General features: G+C 29.6%; 2 protein-coding genes across 3 annotated transcripts in view; both read right to left on the minus strand.

Moving 5' to 3' along the window:
• Nucleotides 1-1,281: 1,281 nt before the first annotated feature.
• Nucleotides 1,282-7,867, minus strand: LOC107437003 (uncharacterized). The gene is made up of 2 exons (XM_016048864.4): nt 7,209-7,867; nt 1,282-2,035 (listed from the first exon to the last, which is right to left on the minus strand). The coding sequence occupies exons 1-2, from the start codon at nt 7,565-7,567 to the stop codon at nt 1,399-1,401; spliced, it is 996 nt and encodes a 331-aa protein (XP_015904350.2). The 5' UTR covers nt 7,568-7,867; the 3' UTR covers nt 1,282-1,398.
• Nucleotides 7,868-13,204: 5,337 nt separating this feature from the next.
• The window catches only part of LOC107437000 (N-myristoyl transferase), a 29,936-nt gene continuing 15,235 nt past the window's right edge, over nt 13,205-27,905 (minus strand). The window contains exons 11-13 of one of the 2 annotated variants that reach the window (XM_043041200.2): nt 22,641-22,805; nt 19,387-19,524; nt 13,205-17,393 (exon numbers count right to left, since the gene is read on the minus strand). In XM_043041200.2, the coding sequence (XP_042897134.1) occupies nt 17,373-17,393; nt 19,387-19,524; nt 22,641-22,805 (324 nt within the window). In that variant the 3' untranslated portion in view covers nt 13,205-17,372. Of the gene's footprint in view, nt 17,394-19,386; nt 19,525-20,410; nt 20,498-22,640; nt 22,806-27,905 lie in introns of those variants that run through there. The other variant, XM_043041201.2, reaches the window with a different exon arrangement.

Consider the following 27,905-nt stretch of genomic DNA (forward strand, 5'->3'; position numbering starts at 1 on the left):
ACTCAGTCTTGTTCTTGTTGATTGAATTGTTAACAGCGTATGGTCGCTCTCTAATGCAAGTTCATGCGTGAACTAATTAATTACATTTGTTAAATAAATATTTGTTAATTATTATGCAGTCCACATTACCTTCAATTTTAACTATTGAGCTATCACGGGACCGTACACACATTGAGAGCAGGCGAAACTTGACCTAATAGTCTTATGTAACTGTTGCAAACTGACATCAGTTATGAAAATAGCATAATTATTCGCAGGAAAGCATAATTTCATGAGACTACTGAGCCTTCGAAAAGTATTCTTTTTTAATCGAAGTATACGTCTAACTTTTATTCCCAGATAGCAAAGTAAGGTTTATTTTCACTCATCAAAAACCTTTCAATGTAAACCTAAAAAGGTTTGTTATGCGGTTTACGTGTAAACCTGCTGAAATTAAAACGATGTGCTCTATTCTACGCACATTACTTTAATCCAAAACCTTGGAAAACAACCTTCTACATAAAAACCTTAAATCAAGGTTGACTTAGGATTTTCAAGAGTGAAAAAAATCCTTTAATAAAGCTAGTCTCAATGCGAAAATAATCTTAAATCTAGGTAATTATAAGGTTTCTTTTCTCAACGTCTTGTATGCTCAGCTAAAATCCACCTTGTTTNATTTTTTGAAAAAAATTCATGTTTATTAATTACTTTCTACAGCTATGTAAGTCTATAATAAGACAGCATTAAATGTTTACTTTAATCTGTATTTTCAATCTGAAGAATCAAAAGACTTTTAAAAATGTAAATTCAAATGTGTTGGAATTTAACACACACCAAGACAGAAAGTAATTTCATTAACTAAAATTAATTAATGCAGCAACTTATTTAAATTAAATTTTAATGCTAAGAAAAGAAAATAATAAAAGTATCAAAAATTTAAAACACTGTTTTTTAACTTTTAAAATCAATATATATAGGTAAAAAAAATTAGTTGATTTAAATCAATGATTTTTTTTAAAAAAATTATTTGATTTAAATCATGATTTAAATCGTGATTTAAATCAACGAACCCTGGTCTCAAGGTGAAAATAATCTTAAATCAAGGTCATTATAAGGTTTCTTTTCTCAACGTCTTGTATGCTCAGCTAAAATACACCTTGTCTTGAAATTTTTAATGGACTGTGCAATTTGATCCTATCGCCAGTGTAACGTCAGCTAAACCGTCATTACGAACCTAAGTGACGATACTTTTTGAAAAAGCTTTAAAAAAAAAGTAATTTTTAATCCTTTTAGGATGAAAGGTTTGAAACTACAATATTTTTGCTTTATTGAAAAAAGGTTTTCAGTACAAACATTTTCGTGACAATTAAAAGAAAATACTGATACAAGGTTGCCATAAGGTTACATGCTTTCTGGGTATCAATCATTCCTTGTAAAAATATAGTTAAAAACTTTCACGCTATTATTACAAATCCAAAAGAACAAACAATGCAGCACAAGTAAGACTACGCGACGTACTGGAAATGCATTATTTTTAACGTTTAAGTTCTTTGTTCGATTTTTTTTCGAACGAAAATATTGATCATAAGTGAGCGGTTTACTTAGTTTCCGGAATGCAAAATGTTCCAAAAGTAAATATTGCTTTAAGGACTCCGGAATATCCAATTCATCCACTCCATGGGGTAATTGGAAGCATTCTTTCAACTTTTGTCTGACGGCGCACTTGCAGATGTGCTTCAAGGAGGGAGGAGGACGTATTCCTGAGATCCCAAGATCCTTGATGTGTCTGGTGTACCAGGCCCAGGCTTTCACTAATTTGGGCATACCTTGTTTTTTCACATCCTTAAAGCAACGTGCGAATTCTTGAATGGTCAGGAAAGGATCGGGAATCGAACTCCATAGAACTTGCAATGCGGCTTCGTAAGCAGCAGATGAAGAATCGTTTTCGACGCCTTGAGCTGCTACGTAGAGATAAAGAATCTGGCAGCATCGGAAATTCCTGGGATTGGCGAGCACCTTCAAGTTGTGCAGACGATTCGAATATGCATCTCCATTTCTAAAATGACAACAAAAAAAAAATAGTTAGAGCATCATAAAAAACGTACAATAATTTTTGAAATATGTGTTAAATTCCTGCGTTTCTAAACGGCGCAATTAAAAAAAAAAATATGAACTGTTTACACTGCATGCGAAAAATTTGGATATGCGAATGAGAACCTAATTGGTGGAAGATATTTACCCGAGAAAGAATCGCCAATCAGGTTCTCGCTTGCATCTAAATCCCCTTAATTGGGACTTTTCTACATACCGGGAAGCGATTTTCCGATTCAGGGGATTTTAACGACCCGCTCTCCAGACAGGCATTTTTTTAAATGAAAATAAATTATGATTTGTGACTTCTTCTTTTTTTAAAGTTCAGGTAACAAATTTTAAAAGAATTAAAAGCTTGAATTATAATTGCGACCAACTACAGCCAGGAGGAAAAATCTCCAAAAAATGAGAGCCAGTCGTTAAAGGAAATTGGATTTTAAATTAACGACCTGGAAAATGAACAGAAAATAATCAAGAGGTCAGTAAATCATCTCCCAATTAGGGTTACACCAAAAACGGGGAAAGACTGAATATCCATTTAATTTATTTGAAATTTAAAAAAAATAATTGAATAAAGAGTTAATTTTGTTTTTTTGTAATATAGAAATTCTTATAAAACCAAAACAGAAGCCGAGTGATCTGGAAATTAAAGAACGTAAATGGTAATGGATAGCTCACGTTCTAGGCAGAAAGAAAAAAAAATGCATTACTTACTTTCTATTGATAAACTTAATAAGAGCAAAATCAAGACACAAAATTTAGAATTTTTATTGTCAATATTTTTCTCTCTGTGAATATTTTATTTCTTATTAAATAAGTCATACACGTCAAAAATTATTAGTCAAGTTATATTAACATTTTATTTTCCTTCAGACATTTGATAATTGTCAAATTATATATATAATGAGGGTAAGTAACTATGAAACACCCTGTATGTATAAATATAGAAGGTGTTCTTTAACGACTGCTCTAAATATATATTTATCGAATCCTTCTGAAAAATGAAATGAAAAAGTAAACACAATAGAGGTAGTAAATTGGTATTTAAACTACGTTGAAACAAAATCCTGTTGAATCACTGCAGAGGAAAATGATATTAAAAAAGATATCAAAATCAGTTTGATTGCCTGATGCAATAACTCTCAATTTTCTCAGAGAATCATCAAACAGGTTTTTAATCATTTCGTCTACCTCAGTAGTGATTCATTAAGTAAGGATTATGTTTTTTCCCCTTAGATATTTATTGGTAGCCCCTAATATAATTTTTTTTTTAATTTTAAAAAATACCAGGTTTACTGAAATTAATTTCAGAAAAAAAAATCCCTGGCTTTTTTAGGCATTTCAGGAAAATTTCAATGTAAATCCAGATCAAAATGTATCTATAACATGCCATTTTTCATCAGAAAAAACTATATTTTTATTTCTAATGTCAAATATTCGATTTTGTAAGTAAAAAAATATCGTTGAATGAGGATGGAAACATGGAAAGGTTTCACTGAAACGTGGAATTTTTAAAACAAATAATTGTAATTGATGTTAGAATTATTTACATCGAATCTCAGTAACTGATAACTGTTACTGACAATTCTCAAAACCTGGAAAATTCCCCACTTTTTAAAGTCAAAATAAAATCCCCTAATAATTCCAGGTTTTCCTGTACTCCCTGACCCATGGGTGCACTGAATGTATATTAAGGATGATCATTTATGAACATTCTGTGTATTCATGCCATAGTTTTTTTTTTGGGGGGGGGAATGCTGTTCCCCGAAATATCTGGTTTGCTGTAGTGAAAAAATTTTAAATATTTGGAGAAAAAAAATCAAACCAATTTTTTCCCTTTTCCATTCTTTCTTTTTTTTTTAAATTATCTATTATTATTATTTTTACGAAGTGAAACAAGAATTCCTAGTCAGTTCTGGGAAAAAATTTTATTTCTCCGACAAAAGTGCCAATTGTACTAATCATATTCAAAAGCGCAAGTGAGCTTTCAAATCTGATTGGTGCAATTTCTGGGCTTGTCTATAAACAGACGCAATGATAATCTAAGAATAATCCTGTTAAAAAATAAGTAATTTCTTAAATGTTTATAATGCTTAAAATTTTTGACCTAGCTGAAAAGCTAAATAATCAAATATTTAATTTGCATTTACGATTATTTAATGAGAACAAAATCTTAATATAAAGTTGCTTTAAGTTAATATCGTGTGGATTGTAAAATGTTGAATATTAAATGAGATTATCTTTCTTCATAGCTCCGTTTTACATATTTTATAATCTGGTAGGCAAGGAAACCAATCTAAGAGTAAATAATTATGTTCAAGCAATAAAGAAATAGGGGATCATGGAGTTCACTCATTTGAATAAAAACAATTTAAAGTAACAGAAGTTATTACAATTGTGAATTTCTCTTACAGTTAAAACTCTTAACAAAACAAATCTGTATCTTTTTTGTGCATTTATATATTTTCTACCATCTAGTTATCGAGGCAATGTCTTTAACAAAGAAGTAGAGCATAGTACTTTTCAAGTGATAATAAAGAATTATGTGTATAATAGCAATTTGTATAGTTTATTATATTATACAATTTATATTATACAATTATTTTATCAATAGCTTTTATGACGAATACACCAAAGATGAAAATAATACGAATTGGTAAAAAAAAAATATTTTTTTAAAAAATAAATATCTGCTTTTTTTTAATTAAAGCTGACGAAGTAAATTAAATGATTCGTTTTTTTTTTTTTTTTTNTTTTTTTTTTTTTTTTTTTTTTTTGGACTAACAAAAATCAGTCAACTATGAAATACAGTCCCTGGCCAAATTATTAGACGCACTAAAGATTCTGTGCAAAATCTTAATTACAATGTAATATTTTACAGCCTTATTGTTTTCATGCGACTGAAACCGGTTAGCACTTGTTTATGTTCGTGTATCAAATGGTCAATATTGTAACGCAATCCGTTAAAAATAAATACAAATAGGAAGTATTTAAATTATCTCCTGAATAAAAACCCACTACATATATGTTTAAATATAAAAGTATTGCCTATAAACTCGTGCAAAACATGTCATTATTAAAAAACTGCAGTGCGTCCAATAATTTAGTCTTATTATTATAATATACTCATATAATATCGGATATAATAAATATTCTATATTTATATAATATATCGTCTAATTTATCCAATCGTCGAATTTATATTATATATAGTCTAATTTAACCAATTGATACACGAACGTAAACAAGTGCAAACCGGTTTCAGACTCGTAAGTATCCCCTGATAATTAATGCGTCTCCTAGAGATGAACACACTAAAAGATAAGTAGCACATGTTTACAGTATTCGCTTATCGGCCGACCTAGGGAGGGGACACTTCCTTCCCGCTCAATGACCTTCAAGGTCAGGATCGACAACAACAACCCCCTCCCCCCATAATACCCCATTTCACTAAAATATATAAAGATGTAACATCACGTCCAGTGCAAACAGGTAAATGGATTCACCCCACTTTTTTTTAATAAAAAGCTTTAAAAAAAACTTTTTTTCTCATGAAACTTTTTCGTACGATTTATTTTATAACAGTCGTTGAACACCCGACACAATTTTGAGTTCACAACTACTAATGTTCAACTCCGTAGCCTTGTTATTTTGAACCTATTCCAGAAGACTCCTGGATCAAGTATTGGAAGATAGTTGTCTTCGCGGAGGACTTTATGATGAAACTAGACTGCATTTGCGTTACATGGATAGGTAAACCACGAAAACTTCCCACGGTTAGCCCGACGGCAATGAGATTCCAACCCATGATAGGTCTACCACTGAGGATATTTTACGTCAGCACTGTGGTCGGGTGCGGAATTCGTTTTGAACCTGAATCACCTCATTGGGGGGCGAAAGCTCTATCCCCTGATACATCACGGTTTGCTTACTTTCTACCACAGTGTTTTTGTTTCATATTAGAATTTAAAAAAAAATTTTTTTTAGGTAAGTCTTAAATGTTGCGCATTTATAAATCTAACACGGGGGCGCACCTTAGTCTATGCACCCCACTGATCTATGTACAATAAAAATACAGAAACCTAACTTTTCTTAGGTTCAATTTGAATATGGGACCTTTCAAAAATGACGTCACAATTGGAGGGGTTTTTGAAATGTGACAAGGGAAAAGGAACAAGAAATGTGACAATACATGTACAGGGTGCGTAGCTAAATCTTTCCAAGAAAAAATAAGCACCTTTTAAGTACTTTTTAAGCACTTAAAAATATTTTAAGGCACTATATACATTCACAAAATGCAAAATAATTTTCAAAGACTTTACATGATCACGATAAAATAACTAGTTTCTGACAAAGAACTCTTTTGCTTGATTACATTAACCATCATAAAGAGATCAAGAGTTTTTTCAGTTCGATGTCAGAGGGCCTGAAATTGAGAATATCTTGCAAAATGCAGCAGAATTGCACATGAGAGTGCAATAATATCACCAAACCCAGCTCATGCGGACCAGCAAGTATTTAATCAAACATGTAAAATGATTGGCACTTTCATACGCTACGGACCGACAATACGCCGAAATGGATTGTGGTTGAATGAATTGTTAAAACGTTGAATAGAACAATGTGAAAACCACGCTTTTGCATAACGTATGGCGAAAATCGACATACGAAAATAAAAATCTCATTTTCGAAAAGGGAAAATTAAGCACTTTTTAAAAACGCTACGCACCATGAACTAATAAAATTAAATTTTTTACTCTTTTTGTTTTCATATTTCTTTCATCAAAATAAGTACTACCCTAATCATTAATATTATTATGTTCAGAAATATAACTAAATCAAATGGTTAAAGTTCAAAAATAAATTTTAAATGACATTAAACGTAAGCTTAGTTTCTGAACTACTAAAATGTGTTTATGTCTTGGCCAAAGGTTTATGTAATCTAGCGTGACATATAACAATAGGGGGGGGGAGGGGGAGTATAATAAAGTGTGAAATTTTATAACAAAGAGGAGAGAAAACCAAGAATATCGGGGGGAAAAAAGTACTGAGATCTACTATGTTTAGCCCTTATAATGTACGTTTAAAAGAACAATAAATTGCATACATTAAATTTTTTTTATGAAAACATTACGTACCTTTCTAATAGTTTTCTTGTCCATTTCAAATACATTTGGCAGGCATCAGGGTGATATTCGTTTTCTACACCATACTGGGTCATCGTTATAAAAATCCTGGGATTTCTGACTAAACAGCAATGTGAAAAGTTTATCATATCATCTGGGAGATTATTTTGGAATAGGGTTAAAAAAGTCACTTCGACGTCTCGACACATTTTCAAAATCATTTCTACGTCCTCCACATGTTCGAGAAGTTCGGCAAAAACAAATGTGTAAAATATCGAATAGATGAAATCCTCGCCCAAAGGTATCCGATTATGCGATCTGATCGAAAACTCATGATAAAATTTTCTCTCTTCTTCACTATATTCCTCCATTTCATCTAAGAATATCAATCGTCCTTACCTCAAACTGTTTCTTTTTGAGAGGGCCGCGTTGAGACAACACCACCTATCTCGGTGGTGTTGGTTGAGACCCCCCTAACCTTTTTCGAGGTCACGGGTTCGCCAATACGCCAAGTTGTCTTACTACTTTGTAGTGTTTATGTGTTTGGTTGGAGCGATTGCTGTGAAAAAAAGCTTCCACTGGTCCGCTCCAAGCAGAATCGTCGCCAAGATTCTGTGGGGGACCGCAAACAGAACATTTTGAGGGGTCCTTCAAATATAGTCTGTCTACGGTGTCCAGGGGGGTGCAGTGAGGGTGATGGAATGGCCTACCTTCACTGGGTTACATTGAATTCCCACCTTTTCGTCAATTTTGCAATTATTTTTTCATTACATGTAATTTAATCTTTTTTTGCTAATTGTGAAATTTGTTTATTAATGTAATTCTTTTATGTCCTATATACAGTCGGACCCCGATTTAACGAATTCATAGGGACCGAAAATATTATTCGCTAAATCGGGGAAAATTCGTAATGTCGGGGGCAGAATGAAAAAAAAATTGACTTAACTTATGATATATTCGAACATCTCTAATAAGCAAAGACACAAAATAAATAAAAATATTACACTTTTCATTCAGGAACTTAAAATACAGCGAATGATTACGCGCTGATTTATTTGAAATTTGTTCATTAATGTAATTCTTTTATGTCCTATATACAGTCGGACCCTGATTTAGCGAATTCATAGGGACCGAAAATATTATTAGCTAAATCGGGGATGATTCGTAATATCGGGGGCTGAATGAAAAAAAAATTGACTTACCTTATGATATATTCGAACATCTCTAATAAGCAAAGACACAAAATAAATAAAAATGTTACACTTTTCATTCAGGAACTTAAAATACAGCGAATGATTACACGCTGATTTATTTGAAATTTGTTCATTAATGTAATTCTTTTATGTCCTACATACAGTCGGACCCTGATTTAGCGAATTCATAGGGACCGAAAATATTATTTGCTAAATTGGGGATGATTCGTAATATTGGGGGCTGAATGAAAAAAAATTGACTTACCTTATGACATATTCGAACATCTCTAATAAGCAAAGACACAAAATAAATAAAAATGTTACACTTTTCATTCAGGAACTTAATATACAGCGAATGATTACGCGCTGATTTATTTGAAATTTGTTCATTAATGTAATTCTTTTATGTCCTATATACAGTCGGACCCCGATTTAGCGAATTCATAGGGACCGAAAATATTATTCGCTAAATCGGGGATAATTCGTAATATCGATGGCAGAATGAAAAAAAAATTTGACTTACCTTATGATATATTCGAACATCTCTAATAAGCAAAGACACAAAATAAATAAAAATGTTACACTTTTCATTCGGGAACTTAATATACAGCGAATGATTACGCGCTGATTTATTTGAAATTTGTTCATTAATGTAATTCTTTTATGTCCTATATACAGTCGGACCTAGATTTAACGAATTCATAGGGATCGAAAATATTATTCTCTAAATCGGGGGAAATTCGTAATATCGGGGGCAGAATGAAGAGAAAAAATTTAACTAACCTTATGATATATTAAAAGGAACTTAAAATACAGCGAATGATTACGCCCTGATTGATTTGAAATTTTAAAGCATTTCGTGAGTTTGCATTTTCCCTGATTTCTTACTTTTTCTGATGCTTTGTACGGTTTGAAAACAGTGAAAACTTAGCTTCATTTTTTCCTTCTAAGCTTGAAGTTTTTTTTCGACGTCATGAAGAAAAGAAAATATTCCTTCATTTACATCTTGCTGCTAAGTTTTCGCTGTTTCCAAACCGTAACCGTTCCAAATGAAAAAAGCATCTGAAAAAGAAACAGTTTTCACAGGAGATTCATCATCATCGACTTCAGTGTTAAAGTTGCTGTTCAATTGTTTCCTATAAATCTACTTCATTAAAGTTGTTATATCGAAAAATTCGGTAAATAGGGGTTCGTTAAATCGGGATTCGACTATATATATTTTTTTCTTCTTTTGAAGTTGATTATAAAGTGAAAGTTCTGAGAGTTTCTTGCTGTTGTCGTATTTTTTTATTATTATTATTTAGCGTTAAATGACGTTATAAGTTCGAAATAAATTTAAAATCATGGTGGCTCCATATAACTTAAACAATTTCAGACAAAACGTAGGAATTCATACCAAATATAGAAATAGTTAGAAACAAGAGTTTCTTGTTTGCGTTACTTTTATAAAAAAATAAACTAGCTAAATCACCGCTTTTTGAACGGGGTGAATTTTAAAAAAATCAAACAGTTTCGAGCATATACTACGAAATGACACGCAGATTTGACAGTATGACACAATTGAAGAGATTAGTGGAAGAACCAGGTAAATGACATTTTACGGGGTATTTATGAATCAGTGGAGAAAAAAAAAGTCATTGCATCAATAAATGGTATGTTTAGATCGTTTCCAACTTACATGAGGCCGTGGCCTGCAATAAAAAACACCAGTCAAATGGCGGGCCGCAACTTCATCAAAACTTTATATAGGACTCTTCTATGTTTGAAGGAACATTAAATATTACTGTCGGAGTTTTATAAAGTTGCACGAAACAAATTAAAATAAGAAGTAGATTTTTACCTGAGAAATAATTTTTTTTGCACCGTTGGTATGTAAATTTCACAGAAACGAAGAAATTAGTTTTTTTTTTTTTTAACGAAAGAAAAGTATTTTAAACCCATATAATTTTTTACGAAAATTGTCCGCAAAAAAATTGACAACTAATATATTTTAGTTCGCGGGCCACCAGTTGGTAACCACTGGTGTAGATGGTATGTTATGATCAAAAGATGGGTATGTTTAATGTAACAGAATTGTTTTTGCTCTCACTTTAATCTGAGCATAACTAATCCCCATTAGTTTTTAGTATGCTTGCAGGATTTTTATTTTCAAATTAGGCAGCGGTAAATAAATGAAGTATAATACTATACTTCAAAATTACCTAAAAGTCACTCTCCTGACATGTTCGAAATAAGTTTTCCTAAATTTCTACACCAACATTTCAACAATTAAAATAGTAAAGTCAACTATATTTGAAAGTGAAAAATGAAATTTTTTTTTTTCTTTGAATATGTCTAACTCAGCAAGGTGTATCACTTTTATAGGAGAGGTGTTTCGATTTTATAGGAAAAAAATTTGAGAATTTTTAGCCATCGAAAGTGTTTATACCTACCAATTCTGTAGGAGTGCTTTGAAGATTGTTCCTTGAAGCTCTAAACTGAGGTGTGACCTTTTCAACAGTTAAAAAAAAAGAAAAAAAAGTTTTTAAAAAATATAGTGGGGATAGTAGAATTCGACACTGTCAACCATCTATGAAAAGGTACCCCCGACGTAGAATCGAGGTAACATGACTTATATACTAGTGAATCGGAATTGTATTTTTGCAGTGATAGACACACTACAGTACTCCCCCACCAAAATTATAGCTGTGATAGAATTCGATGAACGGATACCACTAGTTGTATCATAGCTGTTTTGTGAGAAATCGGGAGAGCTGTATTAAGATCACCGTGCTTTTGCTGATCGCGAGAGCTGCATTAAGTTCACGGTCGCAGTTACTCCTGCGTTGCCATTATCAGTCGAGTGTATGCAGGCCGAAGTTGTGTGAGATCGAGACTGAGTAGCAACAGCGTGAGGAGGTGGATACTGTCGCAGTCACAAGTACACAGTTAAATGTGGATCATCCATCGAAATAGGCGTTACTGTCAAGGTAAGCATGTTCACATCACGTCCGGGTCACCAAAAGTGGGGAGTGTAGAATTCGACCATATCAACCTTCATCTATGAAAAGGTACCCCAACATAGAATCAAGTTAACATGCAGGGTGCGTAGCCAAATTATTCAACAAAAAATAAGCACCTTTTAAGCACTTTTCAAGCACTCAAAAATATTTTTAAGCACTTTAAACGAATAGCGCTTTCATACGCCACGGGCTGACTATATGCCGAAATAGATTGGGGTTGAATTAATTATGAAAACGTTGAATAGGAACAATGTGAACTGTGTCTTTTCGCATAATTTGAAACGAAAATCAACAGAGTAAAGGAAAAATCTCATTTTTAAAAACACACAATGAAAAAAGCACTTTTAAGGGCTTTTAAAAAAAGAAAATAAGCACCTTTAAGCACTTTTTAAAAACGCTACGCACCCTGTTAAATGCTAGTGAATCGGAATTGTATTTTTTGTAGTGGTAGATACACTACAATAATACATATTATAATGTTTTGATTCTAAAGGAATAACCTACTTAAGCGTAAATCTGTCTTAAGAACTTAGTAGTGGGTAATTAGCAGCAAGTAAAAAATTACACTACTATCATTTAAGTGCCTTAAAAAAATGCACTTTTAGTTTTTAAGAATTGGTGATTTGTAAATGTGTCAAAAAGTTTTTGGTCAATCCCCCCACATATTCCTAAGCCTGCACTTTATTTAATAAAGAGTGAACTTTATTTCTTTAATAGAATTAATACATTTTAATGTGAATTGTAAATATATATCGTTAAAACCAAGTTTGTTTTTTCTAAACAGCATGTTCAGATAATATTTTGTCTGCAAAATTTAAGAATAATAAATAGTTAAAATTCATTGCATAAAAATCAATTATCGGAGAGCCAGTTATTATGCAATATGCAACAGGCTGAAGTGCCCGAATAATTTTAGGTAATGGGCTACAAAAACAGTTGACTACCATTTTATAATTATTGTAAAGTTGTAATTTTAAAATGTTGAGTGTATTTAGTTTTAATGTAATAGTGCCATGTATTGTTCACACATGCATAATTAATCTCTTTACTAATGAAAATAAATATAGGTACCTAATGTAAATATGCCGAAACAAGATTACAAAGCAATTTACAGTATAAGAATATAAAAGAGGGAGGAAATGAAGCCTGAAATTGAGAATATCGTGCAAAATGCATGAGAGTTGCACACGAGATTGCAATAATCTCACTGAACCCAGCTCAATAGACGTACATGCAGACTTGCAAGTATTTTCTCAAACATGTAAAATGATTGGCGCTTTCATAGGCTATGGACCGAAGGTACGCCGATATGCATTGTGTTTGAATGAATTGTTAAAACGTTGAATAAAACAATGTGAAAACCACGCTTTTACATAATAGGTGGTGAAAATCGACAGGGTAAAGAAAAAATCTCAATTTCGAAAAGGGAAAATTAAGCACTTTTTAAAAACACCCAATAAAAAAAGCACCTTCAAGGTCTTTTAAAAAACGAAAATCGAAAATAAGCACTTTTTAAAAACGCTTGGCATTATGTACAATATATAAACTTAATACATCAAATAATTTTGAAGACTTTGGAACAATTGACAAAAATTTAAAATAATTTTAAAAATATGACATTTCTGCTACAGATTTTGTGACCTAAACAAAATTTAGCATTTAGTCATATTTGCGGTCAACCCTTCAAACCATTAAAATTGACACTTAATGTGTAAAAACTCGATAATTAAAACAAATATTATTCAGGTTGATGCCTTTAGTTTTTAACCCAATATACAAAGGAGAAAAAAAAATTTAATAATAAATATATGAATCAGATTTTCTCATATTAGTTTTATTATGTATTATATTTATAATATATACATAATATTTCACGTTATTACATAAATTACTTACAATAATGTTGGTACAAAACAATTAACTCACAAAAAACAAGTCAGAATTAAAATTTACTACTTGTTCGTAAAAAGTTAAAGCAGATATATTGGTATTTTAAACATGAATTAATATTTAACACAGTCAAAGTTCAACACTATCACATAAGAGATGTAAATATTATGAAAGAGCAACCATAAAAACACAAAAAAGAACTTTTAAAAAAATAAATTGCTTGATCCCTGAAAACACACTGAATAGTTGATCTTTGTGTAGTGACTGATTTTTAGGCACTTCTACGTAACAATAAAATCAACAAATTAATAAGACATTTAACCTTTACGTTAAATAAAAATTGAAAAAGAGTACAATGCCTGTAAAAAAAAAACATTTGCAGGTAGTATACCATTCAAAGACAATGCTATTTGTATTTTTATTTTATTATTCATAGCGTCCAATGGGCTTTTGAGTACCTCAGAGAGATAAATAAACAGCCATATTAATGTGAAACTTTGAAATAATAAAATATTAAGCATTCTCAACTTTTAAGATAGTCATTGAAACTGGTTACATTTATAAGAGGCTTTTGATTTCAAAACCTGCTTGACCACGAGATCTTATCGGGGGTGATTGTGACACACAGTGAAAAACCGTGAATGTGTGCAAAAACTCGATAACAAGATATCAATTTCATTTAATAAAATTTTTTGAACTAAGATTTATAATTAAATTACCTACCAATAAAGACTATCACATTTTTGTTGTATTTATTTTACGAAAAAACTTATGTAATTACAAGGATCGCGATATTGGATTTTAAAATCGCGTGAATGCGAATCACGATATTGGATTTTAAGAACGCGAAAATACAAATAACGATATTGGGTTTTAAAACCACGTGAATATTAATAGCGCTATTGTATTTAAGTAAGTAAAAATACAAATTGCAATGTTGGATTTTTAAATCGCGATGAATGATTTTTAGATCCAGTGAATACAAATAGCGATATTGGATTTTTAACTCGGGTGAATATGAATCTTGATGTACGATTTTTAAATCACCTGAATACGATTCACAATGAATAACTTTTAAATCAGGCATATACGAAAATTATTGTTAGATATTAAAATCCTGATATCAGAGGATTTCAGCATTGTTTCAAACATTAAAAAATGTGAAAATCCGGCAAACAAAAAATCAAAATTGCGAAAGAGTCACATGCATGAAAACGTCTCGTTAATGTGATTTAGTAAAAGGTTTCAAAATTTAAATTATAAGATTGTAGAACTTATTTCTTACTTTAAATTTTAAAGTGGGGGGAAAATTTAATCAGATTGTAAGTTTTGATTTTCAAAAGTCCGTAAATCAATGGTCTCGAGATACACGGAATTCTGCAAAAAAAAATCCCAAGCCTTGCTCCTACTTTCTAGACCTAGAAGAATAATACGAAAAACCCAGAATTCCAGGGTACACCTGGAGTACAATCATCCCCGTCTCATTTAAATTATTTTTAAGTTGGTGAGTTTAGTTCAAAAAGAAATTGCTTTATGCTTTATTTCGATTAATTTTATCAAATAAATAATCAATATAAAAAATTGTACAAATTTAGATATTTTTTGTTTAGCTTATAAAAAGGCATAACTGCTATAGGAGAAAAAAAATTTTAGAAAAGGATAAAGGACACTACAGAAAGCTAATCGACATGGTGCACAGCCAGATTTTCATAAAAAAAATAAGCACCTTTTAAGCACTCAAATGTTCTAAAAAAAAAAATCTTAATTCGGATATGTGCAGTAATAAAACTTATTTTTTTCTATCGTTTAAAGTTCTAAATTTATAAACATAAAATCAACAAAATGCAAAAACATTTAAAAAAACATTACATAATCATGATAAAATAACTAGTTTCTGATAAATATTGCAGAAAAAATTGTGAAAATCATGTTTTTTTATTTTTCAATTTAGAATGACGATTGACACGGCAAGAAAAAAAAACACTTTTGAAGGTTTTTAAAAAAGTAGATCAAAAATAAGCATTTTTAAAAAATGCTACGCACCCTGGAAGAGCTGATTTTCCAAATTAAAGCCAGACCTAATTTTTGAAAACGAATCGGGATGAGCTAATTTTTAAAAAGTCAAAGTGAATTCCGGACAAGAAACCAGATGAGTCGGTCATCAAATCAAAGTCCTCTTATAAGATAAATAAAAATGGTTCAGTAATAGCTTAACATTTAAAGGAACAGCTGATTAGGAACTTCTAAAATGCTGTTTATGCGGAGAAAACAGCAGAAATACAGCTTTTTATGAATAAAAGCAAAGGTATAGTATAAACGAATAATTGAATAAAAGCCACAAGATAATAACTTAACTATTACTTTGAGATATCACTAATGTTCAAAAACAAGTATATTTACAGGTGAAAGGCCCAAAAACATATTCTACATAATTCATGTCTCTTGGGGAGATTTGTCTTTTAAATTTATGAAAATGAAATTTTATTATTCACTATTTTTAGGTTTGTAGTACTTAAGCATTTTAAATTAGAAAGGGAAATAAAACATAAAATTTCTCAACTATTCTGAATAAAAAAATTTACCGTTTTAGGTTTATAGAACTGATGCATTTTAAATTAAGAAACAAATAAAGAGTAGTAGGTCCTGTTATTTTGGCATGAAGACATTTAATAATTATTTAGAATCTCAAAATAATAATAATAACAAATCTATCATTTCAGGTTTCTAGATCTGGTTTTAAATTAGAAAGGTTGTTACAGAAATGCTCACAAAAAAGCTTAAAATTATTTCAACATTCTTTGCTTTATTTTTCTTTCTAAAAACACCTCAAAGAGATTGTTATGGAAACATTAGAAAATCTTGTTTATCTATCAATATTTAAGCAGATGCTGGTCAATTTCAAAAAGCACTCTAAGCTGTTGTAATGACAAATACATCGCAGATAGAAAAGCAATATTCTGAATTATAGTTTTACACACTTTTTACAATCAATAAATTTCCGAATATTAAATGTCATTCAAACAAATAATGAAATAGTTTTTTTTTATTTATTAAAAATTGCCTATGGGTGATTATTATAAAACACAAATTAATTTTAGAAATAAATTTGAAATGAAATTCGCACTTTTACAATTATATTCAGAAATTAAAATTATTATTTTATTAATAAGGACTTCTATACACAAACAACTGCAAGTAAGGCATGTGCAGTTGACAAAAGCTTGGAAGTAAAAATTAAAGAAAATAAATAAATGTTGCTTTGAATTTATAAGACTTACAATTTTGTGATCATAAAATATAAATATTTTTTTAAAAATACTAATAATAAAATAAAAGACACAAACCACATTCAGAAATTATTTTGTAGCTTTTAATGAATACACAGATTATAATTAACGTAATAAAATATATGTAGTTTCAAACAGTAATTATTTCATTATAAATATACATTTCACCAGAAATTTTTTAAAAATAGAATAACTTCAAAGGACAGTTTATTTAGTAAAACATTTTTGGACAGTTTATTCAATATATAGGTTTTACATTTAAGATGATAAAATGGTTAATAACCATAATAAAATATTAAGCGTGATGTATTCTTAAAAAAATGTTGTTAACTGTGAAAAAAACATCTTATATTTTTTAATTAAAACATTCTATTAATGAACAATTAGTTACTACACATGTTAGACAAAAGCAATTAAATTGTAAAGATTTACTACTATATTTATATATATTTTGGTTAGAATGTATGATACTTGCTTATTATGTTTACAACATAATTTATCTTGTTAACAATAAAACATACAATGAAAAAGGACGTTAATTTGAACAAGAAGGCATTCTTAATTTTAAAAAAATGTTTAATAATAGCTTCAATATCATCATATGAGAAATAATTTCAGTGACAAGTTTTCTTTAATATATGTGCATTTATAATTCCTTTTGTTTGAAAAATCGAAAATATAATTTTCAAAAAAGAATTGAGTTATCACCAATTTCCTTTCCCTTTTTTTTTTTTGAAGGGTTCGAATAGCTGTTTGACGTGATATGTTCTCTTTAAAAAGAATATTTACAATCCTCTAAAAAATTTATTGCAAAACAAGTCCAATCTGAAATTAAAAGAAAAAAAAAACTTATTATAAATTTTAAAATTATACATTTGAATTTTCATGTAAAATATACCAGAATTGCACATTTCTATCACACGACTTTGTTACTTGGATCTATTTTAATTAAATACTCAAAGATAAGAATTTATTTAAACAAATAAAACACATTATATTTTTAAATATTTTCCAAAAAGGAAGAGGGGGAAAAATGTGACAGCACATTTTATTAAATCTAAATTACAAACATAAAAACAAGAAAAGGGAAAAATTGTAGAGGAGTTTCAATTAGACATTTCTCTACTTCATTGCACAGGGCAATTTAAATATTGAATACGTTTACAGCAAACAAATAAAAGGCTATTTCATTTTTACAATTTTTTTTTCAAAAAAGAAAGAGTAAAATATATTACTACCTATTTTCTTAAATATAAATTATTATAAAATATTGAAATTCTTAACTACTATTTCTAAATTCTTATTTTTCTGTTTCATTCAGAACAATTTAAAAATTAGAGGATAAGTTTGTTCAAACAAATGAAAAACACTTCCGTTTTAAAACTCATTTTCAATAATAATAAAAAGAAAGAAAAGAGCATCACAATCTATTTTCTTAAATCTAAATTAATGACATATGAGTAACAAAAGGGAAAAAAATTCATAAGTTGCAATTACACATTTCTTTACTTGAACATTTAGAGTAATTTAAATATTAAAAAATAAGATTTTAATCAAACAAGCGAGAGGGATTTTCAATTTCATACCTGCCAACATTGGAATAACAGATATTTTACTAGCAACATTTTTTAGGCTACTAGTAAAGTTTTACATCATGCATAATTATGTAAGTCAGAAAGAGAAATTCAAACTTGAAAATAATGTAAGCACTTACATTTAATAAGATAAAAACTATGAACACAAATCTTAATCTAAAAAAGATTTTTTTAAAACTATTATTTATAATTACTTAAACTATTTTATTTTATAACTGCCGTTGAACAGAAAACCCAACTTTTGGATTTACGACTACAAACATTCAACGACATAGCCTAGTAATTTTAAACCCAATCCAGAAGACTCCCAGATAAAGTATTGGGAGAAGTTTGCCAACATGGAGGACTTTTTTTATGGAACTAACCCACATTTGAGTTACATGGATAGGAAGACCAGGAGAATCTCCCATGGTCAATTTGACGGCAAGGAGACTCTAACCCATAATCCATCTACCACTGAGGATATTTCACATCAGCACAGTGGTCAGTGAAAGCCGGATGAAGAATTCGTATCGACCAGCCATCAGCGGGATTCGAACCAGGTTCACCTCATTAGAAGGCGAACGCTCTATCCCCTGAGCTGCTATGGCTCTATTTAAACTATTAACACTCAACATAGTGCAATTCTGGCAATAATACTATATGTTGAGGAATAAAAAAGTATTTTTGCCATCAGCAAATATTTAATCACCATTTTTTTTTTTAAAATTTCTTCAACAAAGACGGAGAAATTTGAGAACATACGGGTAAGCAGAAGATAGTCATAAAATACAAGAGTCTTCTTTAACCTTCCGTTAGTCGCGCGCACCTCACAGGTGCATCCCTACTGCACTTCCACCTCCTTCGGCGTCAATAGATTTTTCCGGGGGTCGAGCCTAATGTTATGTTCCTAACTTTGGATTACTCAAATGTCCGTGTAAAACCGACCTTAGAACATGTCGATGGAGAGTTGGAACCGTTCAAATCACCCCTCTGGGGCAGCGCGACCATTGACGCAAGTATTATGGATATAATATTTTTATGAATTAAATATATATATTTTATCTCATTTTCTGTCCTTCTCAACGTAGCAGGTATAAATGGTCAAGTTATATACACAGAAAATGGTTACGGAGTAAAAAACCGCAGAACCTTCTTGCGTCAATTGGTTGAACATCTTGTGATGGAAGAAGAGATCCGACGCGGGAGCAAGAANATTAGAATAATAAAAAGTGAGGTCTTACTTGATTAGGCGACATAGGCTGACATCTCCAATTATATAAATAATACTGTAAATTGCCATCTCCTATTCCAAATTTAAGAGGCTCTAGAAAAGTTTTATTCTCCATTAAATCAAGTGCATTGAACACGTCATAGCCCATCTAAACACAAGAGAGAGAGAAGAAAAAATCAACCTTCAAGTATAATTGTTAAATATAACATTTAGTTGAATATTATGTTATTAAATATATCAGGGGTCTGTCTAGGTTTTTTTAAGAGGTATCTATTTTGTGCAAATTTAAACATAATTTGTGAAAATTAAAAATTATATTAAAAAATTAACACGAAAATATGGTAAAGAAATATTTTCAAAAATTGTCACTACAAATAAAAATCATTTATGACTGGTAAATTTCTATATATTTTTTTTTTCTTTATATATTCAAAAATAATTTTGCTGTTGTAAAATTTTGGCCTTAAAATTGTATCCAAATTTAAAAATCTATAAAAATTATTGTCCATAGTTAAAATTTCAACTTGAATTTAATAAAAACATGCATTTAGCAGTACTAGCACTAAAAGATATTTTCGTTATGAGAACATTTTCGACTAGGTCATACAGAAAAAGTTTCACAGAGAAAGAAATGCTTCATAAAAAATAAAGGTATGTTAGAATAAATTTACAATGGTGTTTAAGATAATGTTCGAATGTTTAGAATAATGTTTGAATTTCGACTTACGTGCAGTTCATAGAGGGAGAGCCTCGTCGTTTCATTTAAAAAAAAGACCTCACTTTGATATGGTGTAAGCGACCTCTTAACCTTACCACATTGCACTATCTGACCAAACACATGATATCTTTTCATAAAAGATAGCTGGTGGAAAAGTTCCTCTTTTTCATAGATTGCAATGAGAATGGGGTTTGCAAGAGAACATGGCTTTTTAAAAGTTTTTTGTGAAAATACCTTTTCTCCTAAAGTTAAATTTGTGAAGACACCGCTAAACGATAGTAAATTTACTGTGAACAGACCCGTGTAGTTAGAATATAGTTTTATATTGTTTTTAGAAGTTATTCCGAAATCTTTTTTTTATAATTTCCATTAAATCAAGAACATTGAATACATCATAGCCCATCTAAACACAGAAAAAAAAAATCTCTTTTCAATCAACCAACAGGTATAATTGTTAAATACAGCATTTATTTGAATTTTTTTTTATTCGTATAGATATATCAAAAATTTATTAGAATATGCAATTTAAATACAATTTTATATTACTTATAGAAGTTATTCTGAAATCTTGAATTGAAAATTTCCATTAACTCTAAGAAAAATTATTTCAATCAACTGTGATTTTACTTGGCAAAAAATAAGTAAAAAAATTGATAAATCAAAGATCAACTATCAAAATCAACATAATAATAATAAAAATAGTTTTGATAAAAAAATCAAAAAAATATTCTTAAAACAAAGTTTTGGTCTATTTCAATCATTTAGAAAAATTGTACACAATTCAAAACTAAAATTTAAAATAATAAATAAAGATTTTAAAAATATTATAATAATGTTGAATAATTATTAATAATATTTGGTAAAAATCCAAAATTACAAAACAGAACAATTGTTTTTTTTTAAATTTTTTTTTGTTCTTTCTGAATTTTGTAAATGAGACATAGTTAACAATAGCTGAAACATTTACAAGAATTTTATCCACAGAATTTTATTTAAAGGTATAAAATTAGTGAAACAAGCTTTAATAATTTGCTACAAAATTTTATGATCTTTTTAAAATCTTACCCTAAGACCAATCCAAGGGTTTAATGCATACATCCAAGGGTGATAAATCTTTCTGTAATTCCATTTAATATTTCTTAATCAGAATCTAATGTTCAACAGAAATGTTTCAATCTTTTCAAGTTTTATAGTTATTGAAACAACAAATACCAAACATACAAAAATTATTTCTTACCAGGATCTAAAAAGAATAAATGACTGAGCTCTCAATGCATGATTAAAAAAAGGAAATGTAATCAAGATTTTATCTTTCATAAAAATTATGTTGGAATTCTAAAAATATTGAAATAAATCAGGTATAACACACAGAGTGCGTAGCCAAATCTTTCAACAAAAAATAAGCACATTTTAAGTACTTAAAAAAAATTTAAGCACTATATACATTAACAAAATGTCAAAATAATTTTCATGATCATGATAAAATAATTAGTTTCTGACAAAGAACTCTTTTCTTGATTATATTAGCCATCATAAAGAGATCGACAGATTTTTCTGTTCGATATCAGAGGATGGAAAATGAAACCTGAATTTGAGAATATCTTTCAAAATGCAGCAGAATTGCAAGAATCTCAGAGAATTCAGCTCAGTATACGCATATGCGGACCCGCATGTATTTCCCGAAAAATGTAAAATGATTGGTGCTTACGCTACAGACAGACACTACAACGAAATGCATTGTGTTTGAATGAATTGTGAAAATGTTGAATAGACCAATGTGAAAAATTAAGCTTTTGTAAATACGTGGCGAAAATCTGTATGGTCAAGGTCAAGAAAAAATTTCATTTTCGAAAAGGGATAAATGAAGCACTTTTTAAAAATACCTCATAAAAAGCACCTTCAAAGGTTTTTCTTTTTAAAAAACGAAAATAAGCACCTTTAAGCACTTTTTAAAAACGCTACGCACCATGATACATATGAAACCTCAACCACAGTAAAATTTATAGACAGTTCAAAAGAAAACTTTTTTCTCACGATTTTAGAATTTTTAACAAAGTCATTTTTAAATAAACAAATTTAGGGCTGATGCATTATAGTGCTTTTTTTTTTAATCCAATGCCCGACCAAAGCATGGCCGCCATCAGTCTACGACAGGCAACTCAATACAATTCAAAAATAGTTAATTAATAAGTTACAATGATTTTTAACAGCATTAGCCACCACTGCCTTCTGAAGCCCAAGACAAGAATCCAAATTGTAGTTTTCACATTCTTCAGCTTTACATAAAGGGCGAGTTGGGCAATTGGCTGAAACAAATCTATGCAACTGTTTGGTGAGGTAGTTATATCCAGCTTTGATTACACACAATTGCTTAAAATTTTAGGCATTTAAAACTTCTCTTATTACGCAAGATAAAAGCCATAAAAAATCTTTTTTCACTTTTTTGATAATATGAAAGTATTGGAATAATTCATTATTACATTAAAAAAATTCAAACTAATTAACTGCACAAGAGTAACATCTCCTTTTTCAAAAACAAAACTCACATTCTTAGCTTCAATGAGAACATCCTGCATCAATTCCGTGAGTGGCGTGCCTTTAGTAACATTGTAAAAAGCATAAGCAGCTTTCAGGCCTTTGTGAACAGGATGATGCATGACAGTTGAAGGAAGTGTATAAAAACTTGCAAAATCAGTAACAGTTCCATTTACCTGTAAAATATATTTTTATTTACAATTTTCAAATTGCAGTTTATACTTTTAAACATACCATTAAAAAAAACGTTCAATGCAGCAAATTTTCATAAAAACAACTTCATGTAGATGTGCAGTTAGCATACAATAAGTATTTATTTAAAAAAAAACTTTGTAACTCGCAGGAAATTTTAGATTATAAATTTAAAATGTTGGATTGATTTGATATTGTATTGCAATATGGTTATAAATTACAATAAAAATTTTTTACTTGTAGTGATTTTAATAATGGGCACTTATTTTTTTCCTATTGAGTACTATTATTTTAAATGCTTCCTTATTATGACTCTATTTTGATTTAATACAGGAGAAGTTTTTCTTTAGCAAGGTTCAAAGAGCTACCATGTGAAGAGAAAACTTTCCTCATTCTAGAAGTTCCATCCAATCAGCTTCGGGCATGGTTCCTAATGCAAGTTCAGATGAGTTGTAATACTAGTTTAACTTTAAACTTAGGTTGTACCATTTTTTCATGGAATTTTCCTCACTACTACTGCACAACATTTCTTCCATTTTATTTCAACGAATATAATATTGTCATAATGTTATTTTCTCTTTAAAACTAAAAGTATTAATACTGAAAATAAATTGCAAATAACAGGAGAGATTGGATAAAGATATCCTAACACGCAAATGTGAAAGCACAGGACAAGAAGAGAATAGGTTTTTATTTTTTTAAGGGTTACTTTTCTTTTGTGAAAACCCAGTTTCATCATGACAGAATCTCGGCGACACAGCAACATTGTCGCAGAATGTTACAGAGTTCTTGCAGAAAGAATTTTCCTTTAGAAAGTAAAAAATTTTGGTTTTCTCTTTAGCAAAAAATTTCGAATTTTCTTCCCCTCTAAAATTATATTAAAAAGATGCCTTTTTCGTGCATTGGACGGGAGCGAAATGTTCTTAATTTTTAGATTCTTATTTGAGGAATGAAAAATAAAGAATATTCAAGCAAAAAATTTCTGTTCTGCAGATTTTTTTTCCTCCACAATTATACTCAAGAGATACCTTTTTCAAGCATCAGAGTGGAAGAAATGCTCGTGATTTTTTTTATTCCCTTTTGGGAAAAATAAAATTGTTTTGGTTTTCTTTTCTTTCACTGATTTTATGATTTTTAATAATTTTTTTTTACGTGATGATGATTTACGAAATGCGAAAAAAGAAATAATTAAGTGTGTTTTCATCTTACAAAATGTGAGAATATCGCCCTTGAAATTAGAATAAAAAAATATTACTCCACAAGTTTTTTTTCTCTAATATTCATAAACCAAATTTTGTAGTACAAAATTTGCACAAATATGATTGTAATAATTTTTTTGTATAAATTTGTTGGAAATTAAATTTTTTCTTTCTTTTAATTAAACAAAGATGAACATGAATGTAAGCAAAAATAGTTAATTGTAAAAGACAATACTATGATTTTGCTTTATAAAACTATTTTAATTAACTACGATATTACTTAATGGAATTGCACTGACAGTTATTATGTTCTTTTAAAAATAGATTTCATATCATGCCGATTTAATATTGTTCTGTGAATTTTTATGTTTTCAGTTTTTGTATTACCATTAGTATAATTAGCAAATCCTTTGCATTTTTATTTATTTATTTATTTTATTGTATTTATGTCAATTCATCCCTTCAATAGGTCGATAAATGAGTACCAAGCATGCTTGGAAACTAAACACAGGGGGTTTCGCGCTCGGCTGACCACCTAACCGGAACATCTGCTCCTGCACCCCAGAGCCCAAGGTCTAGAAAACTGAGATGGGCACAGTAGGCCTTGGCCCTCTATGGGCTGTCGTGCCACTGAGTTTAGTTTAGTATTTATGTCAAAGCTTTTCATATAAGTTTTTTTTTTGTTAAACATCAGTTCTCTGAGTAAAACCCAGACTATTTATTTGAGTGGCTCTTATAGAATTATTATTTAGTGTTGTATCAAAGTAAGAATTTCAAGCAGCCACTTAATCAGCAATTATTTAATCAGAAATTCGATCAGTGAAACTGAATGCATACTTGCAAACATTGGAGAAATAAAATAACGGAGATTTTATTTTACTAGAGAAATTTTTTGGTCTACGAGTAAAGTTTTGATACATCATGNAAGTAATACACTAATGATTATTTCCAAAATGATGGTAAGGTAAAGATCTTTCAAAAAAGAAAGAAAAATCCTAAAATCTTATGAGGAAAAAAAATTTTGTTTTAAAAAATGGGGGGGAAATTTGTAGAATTTCGTTCCGGTTTTTTGGTTTTCCGGTTTTCAGAATTCCGGATAACGGGTTCTGTACTGTATTGTAATATGGTTATAAATTACAATAAATTTTTTTTACTTGTAGTGATTTTAATAATGGGCACTTATTTTTTTTTCTTATTGAGTACTATTATTTTAAATGCTTCCTTATTATGACTCTATTTCGATTTAATACAGGAGAAGTTTTTCTTTAGCAAGGTTCAAAGAGCTACCATGTGAAGAGAAAACTTTCCTCATTCTAGAAGTTCCATCCAATCAGCTTCGGGCATGGTTCCTAATGCAAGTTCAGATGAGTTGTAATACTAGTTTAACTTTAAACTTACAATGTACCATTTTTTCATGGAATTTTTCTCACAACTAAATGCACAACATTTCTTCCATTTTATTTCAATGAATATAATATTGACATAATGTAATTTTCTCTTTAAAACATAAAGTATTAATACTGAAAATAAATTACAAATAGCAGGAGAGATTGGATAAAGATATCCTAACACGCAAATATGAAAGCACAGGACAAGAAGAGAATAGGTTTTTATTCTTTTAAGGGTTACTTTTTTGTGCAAACCCAGTTTCTCCACGACAGAATCTCGGCAACACAGCAACATTGTCGCAGAACGTTACAGATTTCTTGCAGAAAGAATTTTCCTTTAGAAAGTAAAAAATTTTGGTTTTCTTTTCTGCAAAAATTTTCGAATTTTTTCCCCCTCTAAAATTATATTTAAAAGATGCCTTTTTCGCGCATCAGACGGGAATGAAATGATCTTAATTTTTAGATTCTTGATTAAATTGTAATTTTGATTTTAGATTCTTCTTATTTAAGGAATGAAAAATAAAGAATAATGAATCAAAAAATTTCTTTTCTTCAGATTTTTTTTTCATCCACAATTATACTCAAGAGATACCTTTTTCAAGCATCAGAGCGGAAGAAATGATCATGATTTTTTTTAATTCCCGTTTGGAAAAATAAAATAGTTTTGGTTTTCGTTTCTTTCACTGATTTTATGATTTTTAATTATTTTTTTTTATGTGATGATGATTTACGAAATGCGAAAAAAGAAATAATTAAGTGCGTTTTCCTCTTACAAAATGTGAGAATATCGCCCTTGATATTAGAATAAAAAAATATTACATATTCATTTTTTAAAAAATACATACAATTTTATTATATCCAAATAGGCTTTTCTATGTAAATACAATGTTTCTGTTACTTTAAATATAATTAATAACATGTATATTAGTTATTATTAAAAGTATCTTGCAGAAAGATATTAGTGCTAGAGAGGTTTGTCACAGAAAGTCTAAACAAATTCTGCCACAGGGCCAAGTTTGTTTCTAAACAATTGTTTAGATAATATTTTGTCTGCAAAATTTAAGAATGATTAAATAGTTAAAACTCGTTGCATAAAAATTTATAATCGGAGAGTCAGTTATAATGCAACAGGCAGAATGCCCCAATAATTTTAAGTAATGGGCCACAAAAACAGTTGGTTGCCATTTTATAATTATTGTAAAGCTGTAATGTTAAAAATGTTGAGTATATTTAGTTTTAATTTAATAGTGCCACACATAGTTCACACATACATAATTAATCTCTTTACTAATGAAAGTAAATATAGGTACCTAATGTAAATATGCCTAAACAAGTATAGGCACAAAATTACAAAGTAATTTGCAGTGACACATTTAAAAGAATATAAAGAGAGAAGAAAAAACAGAAAATTTAATTTACGGCATAAATTTTTTTTCTCTCTATTATTCATAAACCAAATTTTATAGTACAAAATTAGCACAAATATGATTGTAATAATTTATTTGTATAAATTTGTTGGAAATTAAATTTTTTCTTTCTTTTAATTAAACAAAGATGAACATGAGTGTAAAGCAAAAATAGTTAATTATAAAAAACAATACTATGATTTTGCTTTACAGAATTATTTTAATTAATTACAATATTACTTAATGGAATTGCTCTGACAGTTATTATGTTCTTTTAAAAATAGATTTCATATCATCCCGATTTAATATTGCTCCGTGAATTTTTATTTTTTCAGTTTTTGTATTACCATTAGTACAATTAGCAAATCTTTTGCATCATTTTTATTTATTAATTTTTTTTATTGTATTTATGTCAATTCATCCCTTCAGTGGGTCCATAAATGAGTAACAAGCATGCTTGGGAACTAAACACAGGGGGTTTCGCGTTCGGCTGATCACCTAACCGGAACATCTGCTCCTGCACCCCAGAGCCCAAGAAAACTGAGATGGGCACAGTAGGCCTTGGCCCTCTATGGGCTGTCGCGTCACTGAGTTTAGTTTAGTATTTATGTCAAAGCTATTCATATACTTTTTTTTGTTGTTAAACATCAGTTCTCTGAGTAAAAACCAAACTATTTATTCGAGTGGCTCTTATAGAATTACTATTTAGTGTTGTATCAAAGTAAGGATTTCAAGCAGCCACTTGATCAGAAATTATTTAATCAGAAATTCGATCAGTGAAACTGAATGCATTCTAGAAATAAAATAATGGATATTTTATTTCACTAGAGAAATTTTTTGGGCTATGAGTAAAGTTTTGATACATCATGCATAATTATGTAAGTCAAAAAGAGAAATTCAAAATTGGAAATAATATAAGCACTTACATTTACCCAAGTAACAATTATGTATATAAATCCTAATCTTAAGTAGATTTTTTTTAAATCATTACTAATGATTACTTAAACTATAAATACTCGAGAAATTTGAGAATATACAGGTAAACAGAAGATACACAAAATACAGGAGTCTTCGTTAAAAAACAGGAGACT

The sequence above is a fragment of the Parasteatoda tepidariorum genome, chromosome 1, assembly GCF_043381705.1.
Source record: "Parasteatoda tepidariorum isolate YZ-2023 chromosome 1, CAS_Ptep_4.0, whole genome shotgun sequence".
Classification (NCBI taxonomy): domain Eukaryota; kingdom Metazoa; phylum Arthropoda; class Arachnida; order Araneae; family Theridiidae; genus Parasteatoda; species Parasteatoda tepidariorum.

What these genes read in the sequence shown, in the direction of transcription:
- LOC107437003 (XM_016048864.4), bottom strand. Translation starts at nt 7,567, where the DNA reads ATGGAGGAATATAGTGAAGAAGAGAGAAAATTTTATCATGAGTTTTCG. An exon ending in ACAAGAAAACTATTAGAAAG is followed by an intron (nt 2,036 to 7,208) that starts GTACGTAATGTT and finishes TTGTCATTTTAG; the next exon opens with AAATGGAGATGCATATTCGA.